The following is a 19,216-nucleotide window of genomic DNA, read 5'->3' as shown; positions in this document are numbered from 1 at the left end:
AGCGCGCGAGGACCGCATCGCCTCAGTCCAGCCGAACGCGAGGACCCCGAAGCCTACCGGAAAAATCAGGCGCTAAAAGCAAGCCTCTTCCAGCCCAAGGCACGCTTAGACTCGCCCCTCCCCGCAGGGTGTACCTAGGCGGGTCCATCGCCAGGTGGGGAGAGGGGTGTGGGCAGAGAGGGAACAGGGGCGCGGCGGCGCCCGCCTCCCTCAACAGGTGAATCACCCCAGTTGAGTCTCGATTCTCGGTGATTCACACCCCGCTCGGCATGACCTGAGCAGAAGGGGGCCGGACGGGATCCCTCCCGGCAGGCTGGTCACTTGGTTCCGACCCTGGGGGCCGGAACGCACCTGGGTCAGCCCACTTCCGGGGAGGGAGGTGGAGGAGCCCCTCCCCGCCGCCCACCCCCCTAGCCCTGCCCTGTGTTCTCACCCTGTGTACCTGGGCCGATCCATTCCCCAGAGCCACGGGGGGTGGAGTGGCTCGGAGATCCACAGTGGGTCAAGCAAGTTTCTCCCCGAAAGCTGGAAGCGTGCTCTTCGTCCACGATATGTCCTCTAGTTAAAATCCTAGAACAGGGTGGGCTTGGAATAGGAACAAGGAACGGAAGGAGGAAGGGGAGGAGCAGGCACCCCTCCCAGTCTTGGTGCGCGCCGCGCCCCCTACCTTCCGGGTACCTGGGAGGGGACGCTCGGGCCCAACTCGCCCAGACCGGCGAGATGGCGCCTTTGGCCCGCCGGCTCTTCTGGGGGCGGCTGGGCTCCTGCCCGGCCACCCCGGGCTGGGGTACTGTCGTCTTCGTGTGGCTCTTTCTCAGCACCTTGTGCACAGGTACGGAGAGCGGGGTCCCTGGTGCCGTGGAACGGCGGGAGGGCACTGTAGAAGGGCGATGGATGGAGTTCTCCACTGCCCAGGAGGCAGGAGAACTGGGGGAGGGGGAGCGCAGAGACTAAGACCTCCTGATCCCCAAGTCTCCGGAGATCCCTTGTGTGCCAGAGAGGAATTCTCTATTCGTGCCTGAGAGCGCTCCCCCGCCCTTGTTCAGAGATAGCAGGAAGTGAAACTCCCGGGACAGCGAATCCGGGAGCGGCAAGGAGAATGGGACCCTTTGTGGGGTAGGGGTGAAGGACCACCGATCACTGGGAAAGGCCGGGATGAGGACTCGGTAGCCCGCCGAGATTTCTAAGTCTTGGGGTAACGGGGAGAAGGCACTTGAGCGTTGGAGTAGAAGATTCCTAGGGGGAGAGATCAAGAAACAGCGCCCAGGCATTGGGTGGGTGCGGTATTGGAAACTCCCCACCCCCCAACCCAACCATGTCCGAAGTATCTGTGCGTAAGAGTCTGGTGGAAGGGACTCAAGGACTTGTTTGGAAACCATCTTCTGCTGGATCTGATGTTTGTTTGGGTGGGGGTATCAGAGGTACTTTACTTTTCAGCAGGCACTTTGGGCGTGTTCATTTGAGATGGTTTTGGGTGGGCTGAGGTGGGAGGCTGGTGGAGACATTACAGGGGGGCTTTAACCATTGTATGCAAAGCAGTCCAAACAACTCCAAAATCCCCCCCTCCAGATTCACAGAACCCGGAGTAACTTGGAACACTTGGTGGTTGTTTTTGAAGGGGAGCCTTGAGCACTGTGGGCTTTGTGGGGGGCCATTTGGGCTTGCCTGCACGGGCCACAGAGAGGCCCTTTCCATGACAGAATGGGCAAGGGAAGAGGGGGCAAGGGCGGTCCCGAGGTCACACTCTGGGAAGAGGGGTGGACAGGATGTTCCAAGAAATCTGGCCAATGTGACCTTGCACCGGCCGCTTCAGCCCCCTGGGTCTGTAAAATGGGCATGATTATCGGAGCTATCTCACCGGTCTTGGGGATTAAGGAACAATGTGTGCCAGGCGCTTTGTAAAACCGTACATTTGTAAATGTCAAGCTGGTGACAAGTAATGTTGCTCCTTCCTGCTGAAGCACCTCCTTGAGCTCACAGCCGTCCCTATGCTGACTCTCCTTGCCCTCAGCCCCTGCCAGCGCCATCCAGGTGACTGTGACAGACCCCTACCATGTGGTGATCCTATTCCAACCCGTGACCCTGCCCTGCTCCTACCAGTCGACCACGACCCCCATGGCGCCCATCGTGATCTGGAAGTACAAGTCTTTCTGCCGGGACCGCCTTGCTGACGCCTTCTCCCCAGCCAGTGTTGACAACCAGCTTAACGCCCAGCTGGCGGCTGGTAACCCGGGCTACAACCCCTACGTGGAGTGCCAGGACAGCGTGCGCACCGTCAGGGTTGTGGCCACCAAACAGGGCAATGCCGTGACCCTGGGAGACTACTACCAGGGCCGGAGGATCACCATCACAGGAAGTACGTGGGGTCGGGAGGGGGGAGGCAGGGGGTGGGCTGGGGCTGGACTGGGTGGTGGTGCTGGCTTCCTCATGTCCAACCTGGAGTCCCCACCTGGAAGTTCGTCAGCGCCAGTGTCTGAAAGGATTGACAGAGGGAGGGATCCTTTCTTCTACCCATCCGTCCATTCCTTTATTTAACAGCAAAGGTTTATTGAGCACCTGACATATACCAGGCACCATTTGAGGCCCTGGATATACAGCAGTAAACAAAATCATCAAATCCCTTCCCTCCTGGAGCTTGAATTCCAGTGAGGGAGACAGATAAACACAACACATACTATCAAGTGCTTGAAGATAAAGAAAAGTGGGTAATGGAGAGAGAGGCGGGGTTCTATAATAATACTAGTAGCATCAGCAATAATAAGTAGAATTTATATAAGTAACAACTCTTAAAGAGCCTCCTGTGTGCCGGGCTCTAATCCAGTTTGACATGGATTAACTCATTTAGACCACAATAATTGAGTGGGTACATTCTGTTATTGTCATTTTACAGAGACCCAGAGAGGTCAAGTGACTTGCACAAGGTCACACAGCTGGTGGGAGTCTAAGTCAGACACTTTGGGTCTAGTCTTCAAGCTAGTAACCCCTTTGCTTGCCCAGGGAGTTCAGCAAAGAACTCACTGAGGAGGTAACAGGAGTGAACCGAAGGGGTGAGGGATTTTAATGGAGAAAGCCTACAACTTGCCAGGTGCTTTATGCTCACATTTTACACTCAGGACAGCTGAGGCACAGAGAGATAAAGTAGCTTGTCTTGGTGCACAGCCAGTAAAGGGCTGGAGCTGGGATTTGAATTCAGGCAGCACTGAGAACCCTTGTCCTTCACCATAATGCTAGCTGCTGATAGGAGGTGCCTGTTGGAACCGGGTAAAGGGCAGTGGGGAAGCCGTTCATTCATTCATCCATTTATTTGGTATTTATGGGACATCTTCTAAGTGCCAGAAGCTATGGTAACCAGTGCTGGGGCTACAGGGGTGATCAGGGCAGCCAAGATCCCCGTCCTCAAGGAGGTGATGTTCTCGTGGGATGAGACAGGCAACAAACAAGCAGATAAAGAAAGAGTAAGAGAATTTCAGAGAGTCCTGCAAAGTGCTACAAAGAAAACAGACCTGGGAGATATGTGATAATGACTCGGGGCTCACCCCTTAAAACCGCTGCAAATAGGATTTGAAGAGGAACTGGGACTGTGCCCTAAAGAATCTAGCCGTCAGAGAGGAGGGTGATGGGCAGCAGTGGGTGAGGGACGAAGGCTCACCTGCTTCAACAAGGATTAGAGTTTCAATCATGGGCATGGGGGCCGAGGAGGGAAGGGGGCATCCCTTTACCAACTCCAAGAGACCAGGCCTTGGAACACAGTCCTCCCCACCCTCTGTCTAGACCATGGGCAGGGACCCAGCGTGTCAGTCTTGTTTTGGGGAGGGACTGGCCCCGCTGGCTCTGAATTTCCACGGGCAGCGAGCCCAAAGCATCCTGCTGTTCTTGTGGATAAACGGCTTCTTGCGGGTTCAACCTGTGTAGGCCCCTACCCCATAATCCAGGGACTTCTCCAGCCTGGACCAGGTTATGACCGGACAGCCCTGTCAGGACAGCTTCAGTCCTGAGAGTGCCCTTGAAGACTGGCTGGAACTGTGCCCCATTTGCTGAGTCCAGAACTCAAGTGACCTTCAGGCTGTATCTGGGGCAGATTCTTCCTGCTCCAGAGGCCCCACAGGCCCAGGTCTTTCAAGTTGCCTTGACCTGGGCCCATGTTTGATATAGGCCATGATTTGTAAACATCCATTGTGTGTATGTCCTTTCAGGAAGCCCAGTAGCCATGGGAGCTTCCTCCATTTCAGCTTTGAGGATGGAGAAAAGCAGAGTTCTCTTTGGAATTCCTAGGGTCACCAACGGCCCAGGTTTTAAAAGTGAAAGTCATCCTGGGAAAACCAGAGCAGTGTCCCTCAGCTTGGGTGGGTCCCGCTTCCCCTTCCGTTCTTCCGTCCTTTGGGTGATGTGGGCGCCTGGATTGGGGCCCTGTTTCTACCTCTTCAGGCTGCTTGGGGCCCATGTGCCCCCAACTCAGTAGCGCTGGACCTGAGAGCTCATGGGACCCCCTCCTGAGATCACCAGGGCTGCCTCTGCTGTGTGCAGATGAGGAATTAGAGGCCCAGGGAGGTGGAGGAAAGCCCAGCTCCTGTTCCCAAGTGGAGGCCCGGCATTTTCTCCTTGCACCTAAAACAATTAGAGCAATGCCCAGCCCAGGTGATGTCAGGACCAGACATAGACTGAGAACAGGGTGCGCCTTGCAGGAAGGAGGTGGGCCCAGGCCTTAGAACTGATCAAAAGAAGCCGGAAAGTGGTATTTTTCATGGGTTTTGAAAACATTGTGCAGGCCAAACAAAACGCATTGAGACCCAGATCCGGCCCGCAGGAGCCCAGAGTTTGGCTTCTGGCCTAGGAGCTCTTGCTGGCCTAGGGGCTGCCTTCCCGCCCCCCTCCAGCTTTGGGCGGGGCCCTCCTCTTGGGTTCTGGTTTTGGAGAGGCATCTTTAGAGTCTGATTTAAAGATACAAGTGGAAAAAATGATGGGCCAAGAGGGTGTTATGGAGAATCTGGAGGATTTGGGAGAATGTAGGTTAGAGTTTTAGGATGATTCCATGAAAGAACATATGCAGAGGGACCCAGCACATAGTAAGAGATCAATAACTGGGGGCTGGATACGTGACCATGAAGGAGTGTCTGCGCCCAGGGTCACCCTACCTTTCGGGTCACTTAAACTCTGCACGGTCCCCACCTCTACAACAGAGGCACTTCCTGTCTGCCTTCTATTACTGCTATCACCATCTGATCCTCGATATGTTTAAATTTTTTATTTGTCACTCTTTCCCAGTTAGGATCTGAGCCGTGTAAGGGCAGGGGTTCATACCTGTCCTCTACAGCAGTGGTTCTCAAACGTGTGGGTCTTAGGGCCTCCTTACACTCTTAATTACTGAGGTCCTCAAAGAGCTTTGTTTTTACAGCTAGAAAACTGAGAAGATAAAAAAAATTTTTTATGATAATAAACTCTATAGATTAGTATAAATAACATACTTTTATGAAAAAATATACTGAGAAGATAAAAAACTTTTTTAAATGATAATAATAAACTATAGATTAGTATAAATAACATACTTTTATGAAAAAATAACCGTATTTTCCAAATGAAAAACTCTAATGAAAATGTATGGCATTGATTTTATGTTTTTGCACATCTCAGAGTCTGGCTGAATAGAAGCTGGCTTCTCAAAGCTGCTTCTGCGTTCGATGTATTGTGATAACACACACGTGCAGCCTCTGGAAAGCTCCGCACTACACTCATTAAGTGAAAAAGGCAAATATCTTACGATTATTATGAAAATAACTTTGACCTCAGGGATCCCCTGCAAAGGCCTGGCGGAACCCTGGGTCCCACGGATCCCACTTTGAGAACCATTGCTCTTCAGTCCACCAGGTGCCTCACTTACTGCCTGGAACATCATCAGATGCATTCAGTAATCGTGTGTCGCATATTGAATGACTGTATCGGGCGCCTATTCGGATATAGCCACATGCCCAGAACACTAAGGAAGGTCAGCATGCGGAGGGAAGGGGTTCGTTCCCAGATCCTGGCCAGGCCCCGGAGGACTCAGCAGCGACCAGGACAGACCAGGCTCTGCTTGCCTGGAGCCCGCTTCCTCCTGGAGATGGGATCATGGCCAGTCAGCCCCTAAGCTGGCTGACACAGTTAGGCAGTCTGGCAGGGGAGCTGTGCCAGCAGGGTGGAACCAGCCTTCTGAGGGTCTGCGAGCACAGCGCCAGGCAGAGGGTCTGCGAGCACAGAGCCAGGCAGAGGGTCTGCGAGCACAGAGCCAGGCAGAGGGTCTGCGAGCACAGAGCCAGGCAGAGGGTCTGCGAGCACAGAGCCAGGCAGAGGGTCTGCGAGCACAGAGCCAGGCAGAGGGTCTGCGAGCACAGAGCCAGGCAGAGGGTCTGCGAGCACAGAGCCAGGCAGAGGGTCTGCGAGCACAGAGCCAGGCAGAGGGTCTGCGAGCACAGAGCCAGGCAGAGGGTCTGCGAGCACAGAGCCAGGCAGAGGGTCTGCGAGCACAGAGCCAGGCAGAGGGTCTGCGAGCACAGAGCCAGGCAGAGGGTCTGCGAGCACAGAGCCAGGCAGAGGGTCTGCGAGCACAGAGCCAGGCAGAGGGTCTGCGAGCACAGAGCCAGGCAGAGGGTCTGCGAGCACAGAGCCAGGCAGAGGGTCTGCGAGCACAGAGCCAGGCAGAGGGTCTGCGAGCACAGAGCCAGGCAGAGGGTCTGCGAGCACAGAGCCAGGCAGAGGGTCTGCGAGCACAGAGCCAGGCAGAGGGTCTGCGAGCACAGAGCCAGGCAGAGGGTCTGCGAGCACAGAGCCAGGCAGAGGGTCTGCGAGCACAGAGCCAGGCAGAGGGTCTGCGAGCACAGAGCCAGGCAGAGGGTCTGCGAGCACAGCGCCAGGCAGAGGGTCTGCGAGCACAGCGCCAGGCAGAGGGTCTGCGAGCACAGAGCCAGGCAGAGGGTCTGCGAGCACAGAGCCAGGCAGAGGGTCTGCGAGCACAGAGCCAGGCAGAGGGTCTGCGAGCACAGAGCCAGGCAGAGGGTCTGCGAGCACAGAGCCAGGCAGAGGGTCTGCGAGCACAGAGCCAGGCAGAGGGTCTGCGAGCACAGAGCCAGGCAGAGGGTCTGCGAGCACAGAGCCAGGCAGAGGGTCTGCGAGCACAGAGCCAGGCAGAGGGTCTGCGAGCACAGAGCCAGGCAGAGGGTCTGCGAGCACAGAGCCAGGCAGAGGGTCTGCGAGCACAGAGCCAGGCAGAGGGTCTGCGAGCACAGAGCCAGGCAGAGGGTCTGCGAGCACAGAGCCAGGCAGAGGGTCTGCGAGCACAGAGCCAGGCAGAGGGTCTGCGAGCACAGCGCCAGGCAGAGGGTCTGCGAGCACAGCGCCAGGCAGAGGGTCTGCGAGCACAGAGCCAGGCAGAGGGTCTGCGAGCACAGAGCCAGGCAGAGGGTCTGCGAGCACAGAGCCAGGCAGAGGGTCTGCGAGCACAGAGCCAGGCAGAGGGTCTGCGAGCACAGAGCCAGGCAGAGGGTCTGCGAGCACAGAGCCAGGCAGAGGGTCTGCGAGCACAGAGCCAGGCAGAGGGTCTGCGAGCACAGAGCCAGGCAGAGGGTCTGCGAGCACAGAGCCAGGCAGAGGGTCTGCGAGCACAGCGCCAGGCAGAGGGTCTGCGAGCACAGCGCCAGGCAGAGGGTCTGCGAGCACAGCGCCAGGCAGAGGGTCTGCGAGCACAGCGCCAGGCAGAGGGTCTGCGAGCACAGCGCCAGGCAGAGGGTCTGCGAGCACAGCGCCAGGCAGAGGGTCTGCGAGCACAGCGCCAGGCAGAGGGTCTGCGAGCACAGCGCCAGGCAGAGGGTCTGCGAGCACAGCGCCAGGCAGAGGGTCTGCGAGCACAGCGCCAGGCAGAGGGTCTGCGAGCACAGCGCCAGGCAGAGGGTCTGCGAGCACAGCGCCAGGCAGAGGGTCTGCGAGCACAGCGCCAGGCAGAGGGTCTGCGAGCACAGCGCCAGGCAGAGGGTCTGCGAGCACAGCGCCAGGCAGAGGGTCTGCGAGCACAGCGCCAGGCAGAGGGTCTGCGAGCACAGCGCCAGGCAGAGGGTCTGCGAGCACAGCGCCAGGCAGAGGGTCTGCGAGCACAGCGCCAGGCAGAGGGTCTGCGAGCACAGCGCCAGGCAGAGGGTCTGCGAGCACAGAGCCAGGCAGAGGGTCTGCGAGCACAGAGCCAGGCAGAGGGTCTGCGAGCACAGAGCCAGGCAGAGGGTCTGCGAGCACAGAGCCAGGCAGAGGGTCTGCGAGCACAGAGCCAGGCAGAGGGTCTGCGAGCACAGAGCCAGGCAGAGGGTCTGCGAGCACAGAGCCAGGCAGAGGGTCTGCGAGCACAGAGCCAGGCAGAGGGTCTGCGAGCACAGAGCCAGGCAGAGGGTCTGCGAGCACAGAGCCAGGCAGAGGGTCTGCGAGCACAGAGCCAGGCAGAGGGTCTGCGAGCACAGAGCCAGGCAGAGGGTCTGCGAGCACAGAGCCAGGCAGAGGGTCTGCGAGCACAGAGCCAGGCAGAGGGTCTGCGAGCACAGAGCCAGGCAGAGGGTCTGCGAGCACAGAGCCAGGCAGAGGGTCTGCGAGCACAGAGCCAGGCAGAGGGTCTGCGAGCACAGAGCCAGGCAGAGGGTCTGCGAGCACAGAGCCAGGCAGAGGGTCTGCGAGCACAGAGCCAGGCAGAGGGTCTGCGAGCACAGAGCCAGGCAGAGGGTCTGCGAGCACAGCGCCAGGCAGAGGGTCTGCGAGCACAGCGCCAGGCAGAGGGTCTGCGAGCACAGCGCCAGGCAGAGGGTCTGCGAGCACAGCGCCAGGCAGAGGGTCTGCGAGCACAGCGCCAGGCAGAGGGTCTGCGAGCACAGCGCCAGGCAGAGGGTCTGCGAGCACAGCGCCAGGCAGAGGGTCTGCGAGCACAGCGCCAGGCAGAGGGTCTGCGAGCACAGCGCCAGGCAGAGGGTCTGCGAGCACAGCGCCAGGCAGAGGGTCTGCGAGCACAGCGCCAGGCAGAGGGTCTGCGAGCACAGCGCCAGGCAGAGGGTCTGCGAGCACAGCGCCAGGCAGAGGGTCTGCGAGCACAGCGCCAGGCAGAGGGTCTGCGAGCACAGCGCCAGGCAGAGGGTCTGCGAGCACAGCGCCAGGCAGAGGGTCTGCGAGCACAGAGCCAGGCAGAGGGTCTGCGAGCACAGAGCCAGGCAGAGGGTCTGCGAGCACAGAGCCAGGCAGAGGGTCTGCGAGCACAGAGCCAGGCAGAGGGTCTGCGAGCACAGAGCCAGGCAGAGGGTCTGCGAGCACAGAGCCAGGCAGAGGGTCTGCGAGCACAGAGCCAGGCAGAGGGTCTGCGAGCACAGAGCCAGGCAGAGGGTCTGCGAGCACAGAGCCAGGCAGAGGGTCTGCGAGCACAGAGCCAGGCAGAGGGTCTGCGAGCACAGAGCCAGGCAGAGGGGACAGCAGGAGCGCAGGCTGAGGCAGTTGTGAGCCCAGCACGTGGGGGGACGGTGAGGCGGCCAGTGTGTCTGGAGTCTAGTGAGTGAGGGAGAGTTGGGGGCATGAGGCTGGTGTGGTGACCAGTGGCCGTGTGTCGCTGCAAGGGCCTTGTGAGCCAGGGTGAGGCGATTGGAATGGTGTAGATAGACATCGAGAGGAGGTTTTTCTATGGCTGTGAGGGCTTCCTTCCGAAGAATGAAGGAGGCTCCGGGTCTTTCATTCCTTTGGCAGTTGACTGATGCCCAGGTGCTGTGGACTGGGGCGCACGCAGTGGCTGCCCTCGGAACTGTCCTGGGGAAGGGCAGGGGTCCGTGGGGCAAGGTGGTAGGCAGGTCTGAGGGAGCCAGAGCAGCAGGGGAGAAAGGCTGTGGGCCTCTGGGGGTGCTGTCTCTGGCCTGTTCCTACCTCCTGTCCTCCGGGGGGCCTAAGGTGGAGGTGCCCCGCAGCCCCATCTCACACCCTGTCCTGCCCTGGTGAATGGCTGGAGGGATTTAACTAATTAGGGCCTGAGGAGCAGAGAGGAAACCGGATGTGCCGAAACACTTTCTTTTCTGGTGTAATTAACAGGCTCCTTCCCCAGGGCTGCTTCACAGACCGTCCCCAAGCCCTGGGCCTGACCTGGAAGCGGGGTGCCAATGGTGGCCGGAGGACGAGGGAACTAAGTCTCTCCCTCACATCCCCGCCTTCTCATGCCTGGGTGACTCTTGATTCCTGGAATCTGGTCTGTTTATCTTTGCTTCCTTATCCAGGCCCCAGGCCCCTGGGTCTGCACTAGGCTCTGTGGGGGGTCGTGTCTTGGGGCGTCGACTTTTGCTTTGGGACATGGGACAGAGGAAGGCGTAAGTCTGAAGTGCTGGCTCTGGAGTCAGACCGTCCCAGCCCCACCACCCCAGTTTTTGCCACAATTGTACAGCTCATCAGTAATTTCACCAGACCTCTTTCTTTTCTCTACAAGACAGGGAAGGTAACAGCGCCATCTGACAGCCTTCTTGAAATTCCCCGCATTAAGTGTTTAGAACCGAGCCTAAAAGGTAGAGCACCCGTGGTATGAGTGATTCAATTTTCACTCGTCTGTCTGCAGCCCCCTTCCCCATGTGCTCATGGCAGGGGCTGCGGGCATCAGGCACCCCTCCCCCGAGGTGCCCTCACGCGTCTCCTCCTGACGCAGATGCTGACCTGACCTTTGACCAGACGGCTTGGGGGGACAGCGGCGTGTACTACTGCTCTGTGGTCTCAGCCCAGGACCTCCAGGGGAACAACGAGGCCTACGCAGAGCTCATCGTCCTCGGTGAGTGGGCTGGGCCCTGAGGGACAGGGTCGGGGGCTGCTTCTGCCACTGCTGTATCTGCTCTCTGCCCTCCGGCTCACTCTCTGGGCTCTGTTGCCTGCTCTGTTCTCCCCTCACAGCACCACCAGTCACTTGGGCTTATTTGTACCCTGCACCCCAGGCAGGGTAGGGGCCCCTCGCCCGCCGCAACATTTCAAATAAACCGGAGCCAGTACTAAGAGTGGAGAGAAATGGGGACTCTACCTCTTCCCAGTCTCCGTTTTTAAAAATACAGAAACGGTTAGAGTTGATGGGCAGTGAGCGAGGAGGGTTGATGGCGTATATAATTGAGAGGAGGCTTCTGCCCCACCCCCAGAGCCACCTCTCACCCCGGAGTCCCTTGCCAGAGCACGGGAAGCCGACCCTCTGCCCTGCTGGGATGGCACTGTGTGGCTTGTGTAGTTATTGCTCCCCTTAAGCTAGGCTGCCTCTACAAGCTCAGGGGCAGGCTGGGGTACCCGCCAGCAGCCTCCGCCCGGCTGTGAGCCCCCACCCCCCCGCCATGTGTGGAAGGGATGCTGCCGTTAGCCAGATGCTCTGTTCTCAGGCGACACATACAGTCTCGCGTGGCGTGTGCTCTATGTGAGATGTTGCCATCATCACATGCATGGTGCAAGGTAACGCATGTGTGCACGAGCACATGATGGGGGAGCACGCCCCAGGGTGCTCAGATCATGCAACAGAGTTCAGGTCTGGGTGACAGAATGCATGCACCAGTGACCCAGAGAAGTCTGTGTGTTCTTTGGTAAAATGCACAATCTACATCAGCATGTCTCAAGTTTAGTCACAGGACCCACGTAAAAGATTATTGAGGATCTCAAAGAAATTTTGTTTAAGTTTCTGTGGGTTATATTTATAGTTGTTTAACATATTATAAATTGAATCTGGTACACAGTCGATTACCATCAGAGCACATGACATCATCACATGTGATGGAGCCTGTGGAAAGCTCCCCTGCCTGCACCTCTGCTGGCGAAGGAGAGTGAGAAGGGCAAACAATGGCTTAGTGTCATCAGGAGAGCGGCTTGGCCTCCCAGACAGGACCACACTTTGAGAACCGCTGGTTTATATGCTAGAACCTTCTCCTGAGGGCATGTGGCATGGGGTGCTGAGCTCTGGATAGAGCTTTGTTGGTGTACAGCCAGGTGTGTCGATGCCCCTGAGATACAGCACTCGCGGGGCACAGAGTGCCGGGCGGCACCTGAAGGAGACACTAGCTGTGCCATGAAGCTTGCGTAGGGGACCCCGGTGGGCAGAGAACCAGGGCCATACTGTGACTTTTATGGGTTGTAGGCACTTTCGCCTTCAAGGGCCTCTTCCTCTGGATTAAAAAAAAACATTATATTTTATGATTGTGTTGTTATAAAGACAAGTCATTGTTATATATTCAGTATTGTCGTATTTTTTTCTTCAGATTTTAAAATAAAGCATTTCTATGGGCCCTAGCATTACTGTGCCTCTTGTGCCTGGTGGAACAGGGACTGCCGCTCTCACCTGGGATGGAACCCTTTGGGGCGATAGGACCTGTGTGTGTGGAAGAGATGGAGTCCCAAACTAAGGTCGATCCTTCAGAACCCATGGGATACATCCTGGAACCCTTCTGGGCAATAGAATCCCCCATGGCGGGAGAGAGTGAGTGAATTACGTGATGGAAATCTTCTGGAAAACAGCACCCACATAGGATGGGGGGACAGCGGAGGAACCACATGCTTGGACCCTGCTAGTCCACCGACCCCACCTCTTCTGCAGGGCATACCTCCACCCTGATGACCCCGGAGCTGGGCTTCAGGGCAGGGGCAGCATAATCTGTCTCTCTTTTGTCCCTCCAGGCAGGACCTCTGGGGTGGCTGAGCTCTTACCCGGTTTTCAGGCGGGGCCCATGGAAGGTAGGGCGGGTGGAGTCCCCCGTGTACCACTTACTGCTTCTGTCCGAGTACTCTCCCCCGCCCTAAACGCCGCTCGCTCAGACCCCACTAAAAACGCTGCCTGACTCTGACTCCGGGGCATCTAGTGACCTGGCTCTGGGCCGTGGGGTGGGCTGGGCTGGCTGACGAGGGGCCTGGGGTGTAGGCAGGGGGCTCCTGTGACTGGTGCCTGCAGTGCCCTTCTGGGGGTCGGGATCTGGGCAGCTGGCTCTCTGTCCTCTTTCAAGGCTACAGCCTATCTTGCTCTGGCCGGGTCGCCTTGTGTTCACTGCCTCGTCCAGATGAGCCTGGGGCGAGTTCCCTAACTTTGGCGCCGGCCCGTGTTGTATGTAGAGGAGCGGGCGTCCCTCTGCACCTGCGCCCCAGCCCCTGGCGTGGAGACTCCAGCGAGGGCTGCAGCTTCCCGGAGAGCTCTGCAGACGGCCCCTGCCCCACCCTCACTCCGCACTGCCCCCGGTGCCCGCATCCCTGTGCCCTCCCCGGCCTCCCAGCTCAGGGCCGGCTCTTGTCTCTCCACAGACTGGCTGTTCGTGGTCGTGGTCTGCCTGGCTGCCTTCCTTGTCTTCCTCCTGCTGGGCATCTGCTGGTGTCAGTGTTGCCCCCACACCTGCTGCTGTTACGTCAGGTGCCCCTGCTGCCCCGAAAAGTGCTGCTGCCCAGAGGCCCGTAAGTGTCCCTCGCCCCTCGCCTGTCCGCCCCCTCTTGGCCTCCCTCCTGAGTCCAAGGAGAGGAGGTGGCTGTCTGCCTGCCTCCCGGGACGGTGCCACTCACCGGTCTGGAGGTTTTTGGCCCTGAGGCATGTGGGTCCTCAGCTCCGCGACCCGCGCTCCATGCATTGGAAGGCAAAGTTTTAACCACTGGACCACCAGGGAAGTCCCGGTCTGGAGGTTTTAAGGGGAGCAATTTGGGAGAAAGTGGGCCAAGGAGGACCTGCTGTTTTAGATTATCATTTACATACTTCAGCTCTTCACTTATTTTTCACCTTTCATTTATTTTGAGTCTTTGCTTTTGAAAGTATAATTTATGCACGTGGTTAAAAAAAAAAAAATTCAAATAGTACAAAACATTATTCACCGGAAAGTAAAACTCCCTTTAAAAACAGAATCTTGGGGACTTCCCTGGTGGTCCAGTGGTTAAGACTCCACGCTTCCACTGCCGGGGGCACATGTTTGATCCCTGGTTGGGGAACTAACATCCCACATGACACGTGGGGTGGCCAAAAAAAAAATAAAAACAAAATCTAAGTGAAAAAGGTGAGAAACCAAACAAGGTTGATAGCCCCAGCAAATTCAAGCATCTTTTAACAACCCACATCCACACAAGCACTCCGGATTTCTCACGGATGCCGTTTAAGGACACATCCAGTGCCTCAGAGTGGGCACCTGCAGGCCTGGGATTAGATGTGGGACCAGAGATGGCGGGAGAAGCAGCAAACAAAACAGGGGTGGAGAGGAAGAGAGAGTCTCTCTCCTCCAGCTGCCCCGTTCCCCTTCCTCAGGGACCTCAGCACTGCCAGTTCCCTTCCAGAGAGCATCTGGGTGAACCAGCACCTCTGCACTCAGTTGTTGGGAAGTTCGCATGACTATTTTCATCAACTCTGACATGGAAGTTTACACTGGCTACTTTCTTATATTCAGACATATCTGCTCTTGTTCCTTGTATCGAAAGTGGGCCGTGAAAGCACACTTCCCTACTAGTTCTTAGTGAGGACACCTCACCTTTTCCTTCATCATTGTCAAGTTCACCGTATCTTTACTTGATGAACAGATGATGTTGGTAGACAGAAATAAATAACTTTACGTGTTAGGAGCACCTAGACTATGGGAGACCAAAAGAGGGACGGACCTGCCCCTCTCCTGGCACCCGCTGATTTCTAGGCCAAGGTGGTGGAAAGAATTACCCGTGTAGGTCAGATGGCTGTGTGTTGGCATCCGTATATTTAAGGCTTCCACGTGCCATAACTGCAGTGTGATATGGTCCAGGTAAAATCATAGGCAGTCGTTGCAAGCTTGGGCAGGTAGAGGTTTGAGTCCTGGCTGGACACCTTACCTGTTGGGAAGCCCAGTGAATGACCTCCCCTCTCAGCCCCAGTTTCCTCCTCTGTAAAATGGGGCCATGGTAGAGCCCGCTGTACAGGGTGAGTTGGGATCCGGTGAACTGGTGTGTCCCGCATTAACTGCGGGGCTTGGCCTACAGAGAGTGTTCCCCGCCCACTAGCTGTTGGACATTGCTGCTGTCAGCGTTGGTAAATCAGAGCCCTGCCACTCACACCACGTGACCTCAGACGAGCAGCTGGTTTCCTTCTCTGCAAGGTCCTGCCGTCACGGGGGCGTCGTGAGCATCAAGGGAGCACTGTGTATGCAGGCCCAGCACGGGGCCGCATCTCAATCCATGCTGGCTAACTTTACAGTCACTGAACTCAGCGGTGGGCAACCTGCTTCATCGCGGCCCTGAAAAAAGAAATCCACTGCTCTCTGGAGGCCCGTGCTGGCCATCCCCTCTCCCTCTCATCATTTTTAGTGAGAGCTTCTTGCTTATTGTTCGGGCAGTGGGTGTTAGTCATTTCACAGGTCGCGTGGAATCCTCAAGGGCTGCAAACAAGTTCGCAGTTACCCCACTAACTAAGGCTGGGACCAGGACTGCAAATGCCAGGCCCAGGGCCCCATTTCCTCCATCCTGAGACCCTGTTACCCCAAAGCGAGGTCCCATTAACTCCCTGCCGGAGGCCCTGTCGTTTCTGTCACAGCCACAGACCTGCTGAGCTGTCCTGGAGCAGCATCTCCCACAGTTAATTGTAAAAGGGTACATCAGCTGAGCCGCCGAAGGGCTTCTTCAGGGCTGGGTGGGGTGGGGCTGAGCACTGAGCCTTCTGCCTCCCAACTGAATCAGAGGTGAAGGGAGCTTTCTGAGCCCATCTCCCCACTCCATCTTCCTGTTGGAGTCCCAGGGAGGAAGTGACTTGCCCAGGCCCATGACTTTTGCCTCAAAGCAGCTACCAGAACCCAACCTCTTGCCTGGGGAGGAAGGTGGCAGGGAGAGGAGGAGGATTTGCCCTTGAGTTGTCAAGCCTAGAACCAGGCGGGGGCGGGGTGGGTGCGGCCCCCAAGTGGGAAACACTAGAGGAGACGCTTTGCTGCTTCGCTGAGGCAAGTGAACGCTGAGGCTCCCAAGATCGTGCCTCAGACTGAGTCCCATCACCTTTGGGTCTGCAAGACCCTGTGGGGAGGACGGAGCAGGCGTGTGAGGGGAGTAGGCATGGGATTCCCCCCGCAAGATGATCCATTTTTCTAGAGCAAGGGCTCAGCTGCCAAAGGGAATACTTGTTTACCGGCTATAGGGCGCCTCTGCCCCTGTTGCTCTGTAGGAATGCAGGTCCAGGGTGGCCGCATCTTGTGATAAGCTGGCAGGAGAGTTTGATGTAAAACCTTGTCAGATGTTGGCAAACCATCAAACTGTCTAAAACATACTGGCCTACCAGATCGGGGCCGCCGGCTGCCAATATGCACCCCCCCATCCTGAAACTTCTGTGAGGCATGGCACAGGAGGTGTGGACTCCATGAAGCTGATGTCCCCTAACCTCAGGGACCCTGCAGAAACCAACCAAGCACCTAGGGAAGCTCCTCAGCCTGGGGTGGCGGGGGGGGGGGGTGGCGGGGGGAGGTGGGGTGGGAAGAAGGCATGTGGCCCCTGGGGGCCTTCTCATGCTATGCGTGTCCTCCCCAGTGTATGCTGCAGGCAAAGCTGCCACCTCAGGCGTCCCAAGCATCTACGCCCCCAGCACCTATGCCCACCTCTCCCCTGCCAAGACCCCAGCCATGATTCCCATGGGCCCTCTGTACAACGGGTACTCTGGAGACTTTGACAGGAATAGCTCAGGTGAGGTCGGGGGGAGCCAGGAGCAGCTGGGGCAGGGGGTAGGCTGGGTATTTGGCCATTAAGGGGTCTGGGGCTGGAAGGGGGGCTTGGGGGCTGGGAATGCAGGGTTTTCCTCCTGACAGCCAGTCTCCCCCAGTTGGTGGCCACAGCTCCCAGGTACCCCTGCTTCGTGACACAGACAGCAACGTGACCTCTGGTGAGAACCAATCCTTATGAGGTTGGGTCAGCCTATAGGGGAGGGGGAGGGGGCTGGGTCAGCATCCAACCTCCCGGAACTGATCACCTCCAACTCCTGTCCCCAGAAATCCGTAGTGGCTATAGGATTCAGGCCAACCAGCAGGACGACTCCATGCGGGTCCTGTACTACATGGAGAAGGAGCTGGCCAACTTTGACTCTTCTCGACCTGGTCCCCCAAATGGCCGTGTAGAGCGAGGTGAGGAGCCTTGGGGTCTGAGGGATTCTTGCGGGGCTTGGGGGAAACATGACTCCCTGATACCTGCTCCAAATCCTGGACACAATCCCTCATTCCCTACCATGGCCACAGTGAAGTGTACGATCATCACTAAATAGATGAAAAGCCTAGGGCCCCCTTGAGAGTATATGAGCCAAGTGGGTGACATTGCTGGACCACAGGGCTCCTGACATTAGGTCCTGACCTCCTCCCACCAGTGACACCTTCCTTCCCACAGCCATGAGTGAAGTCACCTCCCTCCATGAGGACGACTGGAGATCCCGGCCTTCCCGGGGCCCTGCCCTCACCCCGATCCGGGATGAGGAGTGGGGTCACCACTCCCCCCGGAGTTCGAGGAGGTGGGAACAAGAGCCCCCCCTGGACCGGCCAGGGAGTGGCTGGGGGGCCGGGCGGCCCCGAGCCCGTTCTGTGGATGCTCTAGATGACCTCGCCCGGCCGGGCTCCGCTGAATCAGGGAGGTCTCCCCCAAGTGGTGGGAGGAGAGGCCGGGCCTGTGCACCCCCCCGAAGCCGCAGCCGTGATGACCTCTACGACCAAGACCAAGACGACTCAAGGCACTTCCCACACTCCCGGGATCCCTACTATGATGACTTCAGGTCTAGAGGCCGCCCTCATGCTGACCCTAGGGCCCGCTACCACCCCTCCCGGGACCCTCCAGGTGATGGCTCCAGGTCTGGGGACCCCCAATATGATGGGCAGCTACTAGAAGAGGCCTTGCGGAAAAAGGGGCCAGCGGAGAGAAGGAGACCTTACAGGGAGGAAGAAGAGGAAGCCTACTACCCTCCAGCGCCTCCCCCTTACTCTGAGACTGACTCCCAGGCCTCACGGGAGCGGAGGCTTAAGAAGGTGAGTGAACGGCCCTACCTGGCTCTAAGAGCCTTCCTGGACCCTCTTCTCCAGTCCTCCCCAGCTCACATCCTTCTTTCTTTTTCCCTTGCAGAACTTGGGCCTGAGTCGGGAAAGTTTAGTCGTCTGATCTCAACGTTTTGTATGTAGCTTTTGTACTTTTTTTTAAATTTGAGGAATTATTGATATTCTCCTCCTAAGACTAATAAAACTTATGATCACAAGTCCTAAGTCTGGAGGGAAGCGTTTGTTTTGCTGCGCGAGGTGGGGAGCCCGGACAGCTGCTGTGTGTGTCTGCAAAAGGCCGCATGTCCAGTTCTCTCTTGGGACTTGCGTCCCGACCCAGGAGGAAAGGACCAGCTCTGCCTTCTCGGTCTCTCGGCGGCCAGGAATACGTGCCCCACGCTGGCTCCGCCCCGCCCTGCGTGCGCGCCCCCGGACCCGCCCAGACGTGCGCATGCGCCTCGGGCCCCCGCCTTCGCGCACCACAGCGCGGCCGCCGGGGGCGCGCGTGCGCGCTCCTCTCCCCTTCCACCCCATCCACTCTTCCCCCCGCCCCCGACCTACTTTTCTGTCTCCAAACCCCGCCGCCTGCCTCGTTCCCGGCGACCAGAGCCCCTCCTCCGGGTTCCCCGGCGTTCCATCCGGGCCCGCGTTCCACTCGGGCGGCCCGCCGGCGGGTGCCGGGGCGGCGGCCGCGCTGGCGGCGACGGCGACCTCGCGCCCCGCCGACACCCGGGCCCGCGCACCCGCCCTCCATCGGAGACAGACAGCGCGCGCGCTCCCCGGGGGCTGCCCTCCCCCCGCGCGCGTCGGCCCCGGGCTCGCGCCGCCGCCGCGCGCGCGCAGCTCAAGTAAAGGAGGAAAAAAAAGGGGGAAAAAATAGAAAGCGGCGGCGGCGGCTGCAGCAGCGATCCGCCGCCGCACTGGGCCAGGCCGGGCGGCGGACGCGCGAGCCGGCGACCCAGGGGAGAGGCTGCGGCCATCCAGGGCGGGCCGGGTTAAAAAAAGTCGCGGCGGCGGCGGCTACTCAGGGAAGGAGGCCCGAGGGCCGCGAAGAGCGGGCGGGGGGCGGCTGCGCTGCGTCCCGGAGCCTAGAGCCGCCGGGAGCCGGCCGGCGGGCGAGAGGGCGGAGGCGGCTGCAGGAGCAGCGGCGGCGGCGGCGGCGGCGGCGGCGGCGGCATCTCCTCCTCACATGACCCCACTGTTTGTCCCCGTGATCAGCGCGAGCGGCTCCCGTGTCTCCTCCGTCCCCTCCTGCCGCGCGGCGT

The 19,216-nt window shown here is 58.5% G+C and overlaps 1 protein-coding gene and 2 long non-coding RNA genes across 8 annotated transcripts in view; 1 reads left to right on the top strand and 2 right to left on the bottom strand.

The window, feature by feature from the left end:
- The window catches only part of LOC132509491 (uncharacterized), a 29,282-nt gene extending 28,086 nt beyond the window's left edge, over positions 1–1,196 (bottom strand). The window contains exons 1-2 of the long non-coding RNA XR_009537033.1: positions 679–1,196; positions 443–570 (exon numbers count right to left, since the gene is read on the bottom strand). This is a non-coding gene — a long non-coding RNA (uncharacterized LOC132509491). The remainder of the gene's footprint in view (positions 1–442; positions 571–678) is intronic.
- On the top strand, positions 445–18,172 carry LSR (lipolysis stimulated lipoprotein receptor). 6 transcript variants are annotated; one of them, XM_060130584.1, is made up of 10 exons: positions 445–832; positions 2,012–2,356; positions 10,667–10,786; positions 12,655–12,711; positions 13,270–13,416; positions 16,474–16,626; positions 16,763–16,822; positions 16,929–17,060; positions 17,317–17,945; positions 18,040–18,172. In XM_060130584.1, the coding sequence occupies exons 1-10, from the start codon at positions 721–723 to the stop codon at positions 18,073–18,075; spliced, it is 1,791 nt and encodes a 596-aa protein (XP_059986567.1). In that variant the 5' UTR covers positions 445–720; the 3' UTR covers positions 18,076–18,172. The 6 variants fall into 6 exon arrangements, with proteins under 6 accessions (XP_059986567.1, XP_059986569.1, XP_059986568.1 ...); XM_060130583.1 differs by having other exon boundaries at positions 743–832; positions 1,962–2,356; XM_060130581.1 differs by lacking the exon at positions 445–832 and adding an exon at positions 921–1,421.
- Positions 14,034–18,677, bottom strand: LOC132509490 (uncharacterized). The gene is made up of 3 exons (XR_009537032.1): positions 18,513–18,677; positions 16,079–16,150; positions 14,034–15,200 (listed from the first exon to the last, which is right to left on the bottom strand). It is a non-coding gene; the product is annotated as an uncharacterized LOC132509490 (long non-coding RNA).
- Between the last annotated feature and the right edge of the window lie 539 nt (positions 18,678–19,216).

Source organism: Lagenorhynchus albirostris, chromosome 19 (genome assembly GCF_949774975.1).
Source record: "Lagenorhynchus albirostris chromosome 19, mLagAlb1.1, whole genome shotgun sequence".
Taxonomy (NCBI): Eukaryota; Metazoa; Chordata; class Mammalia; order Artiodactyla; family Delphinidae; genus Lagenorhynchus; species Lagenorhynchus albirostris.
This window is presented reverse-complemented; position numbering and strand designations above follow the sequence as displayed.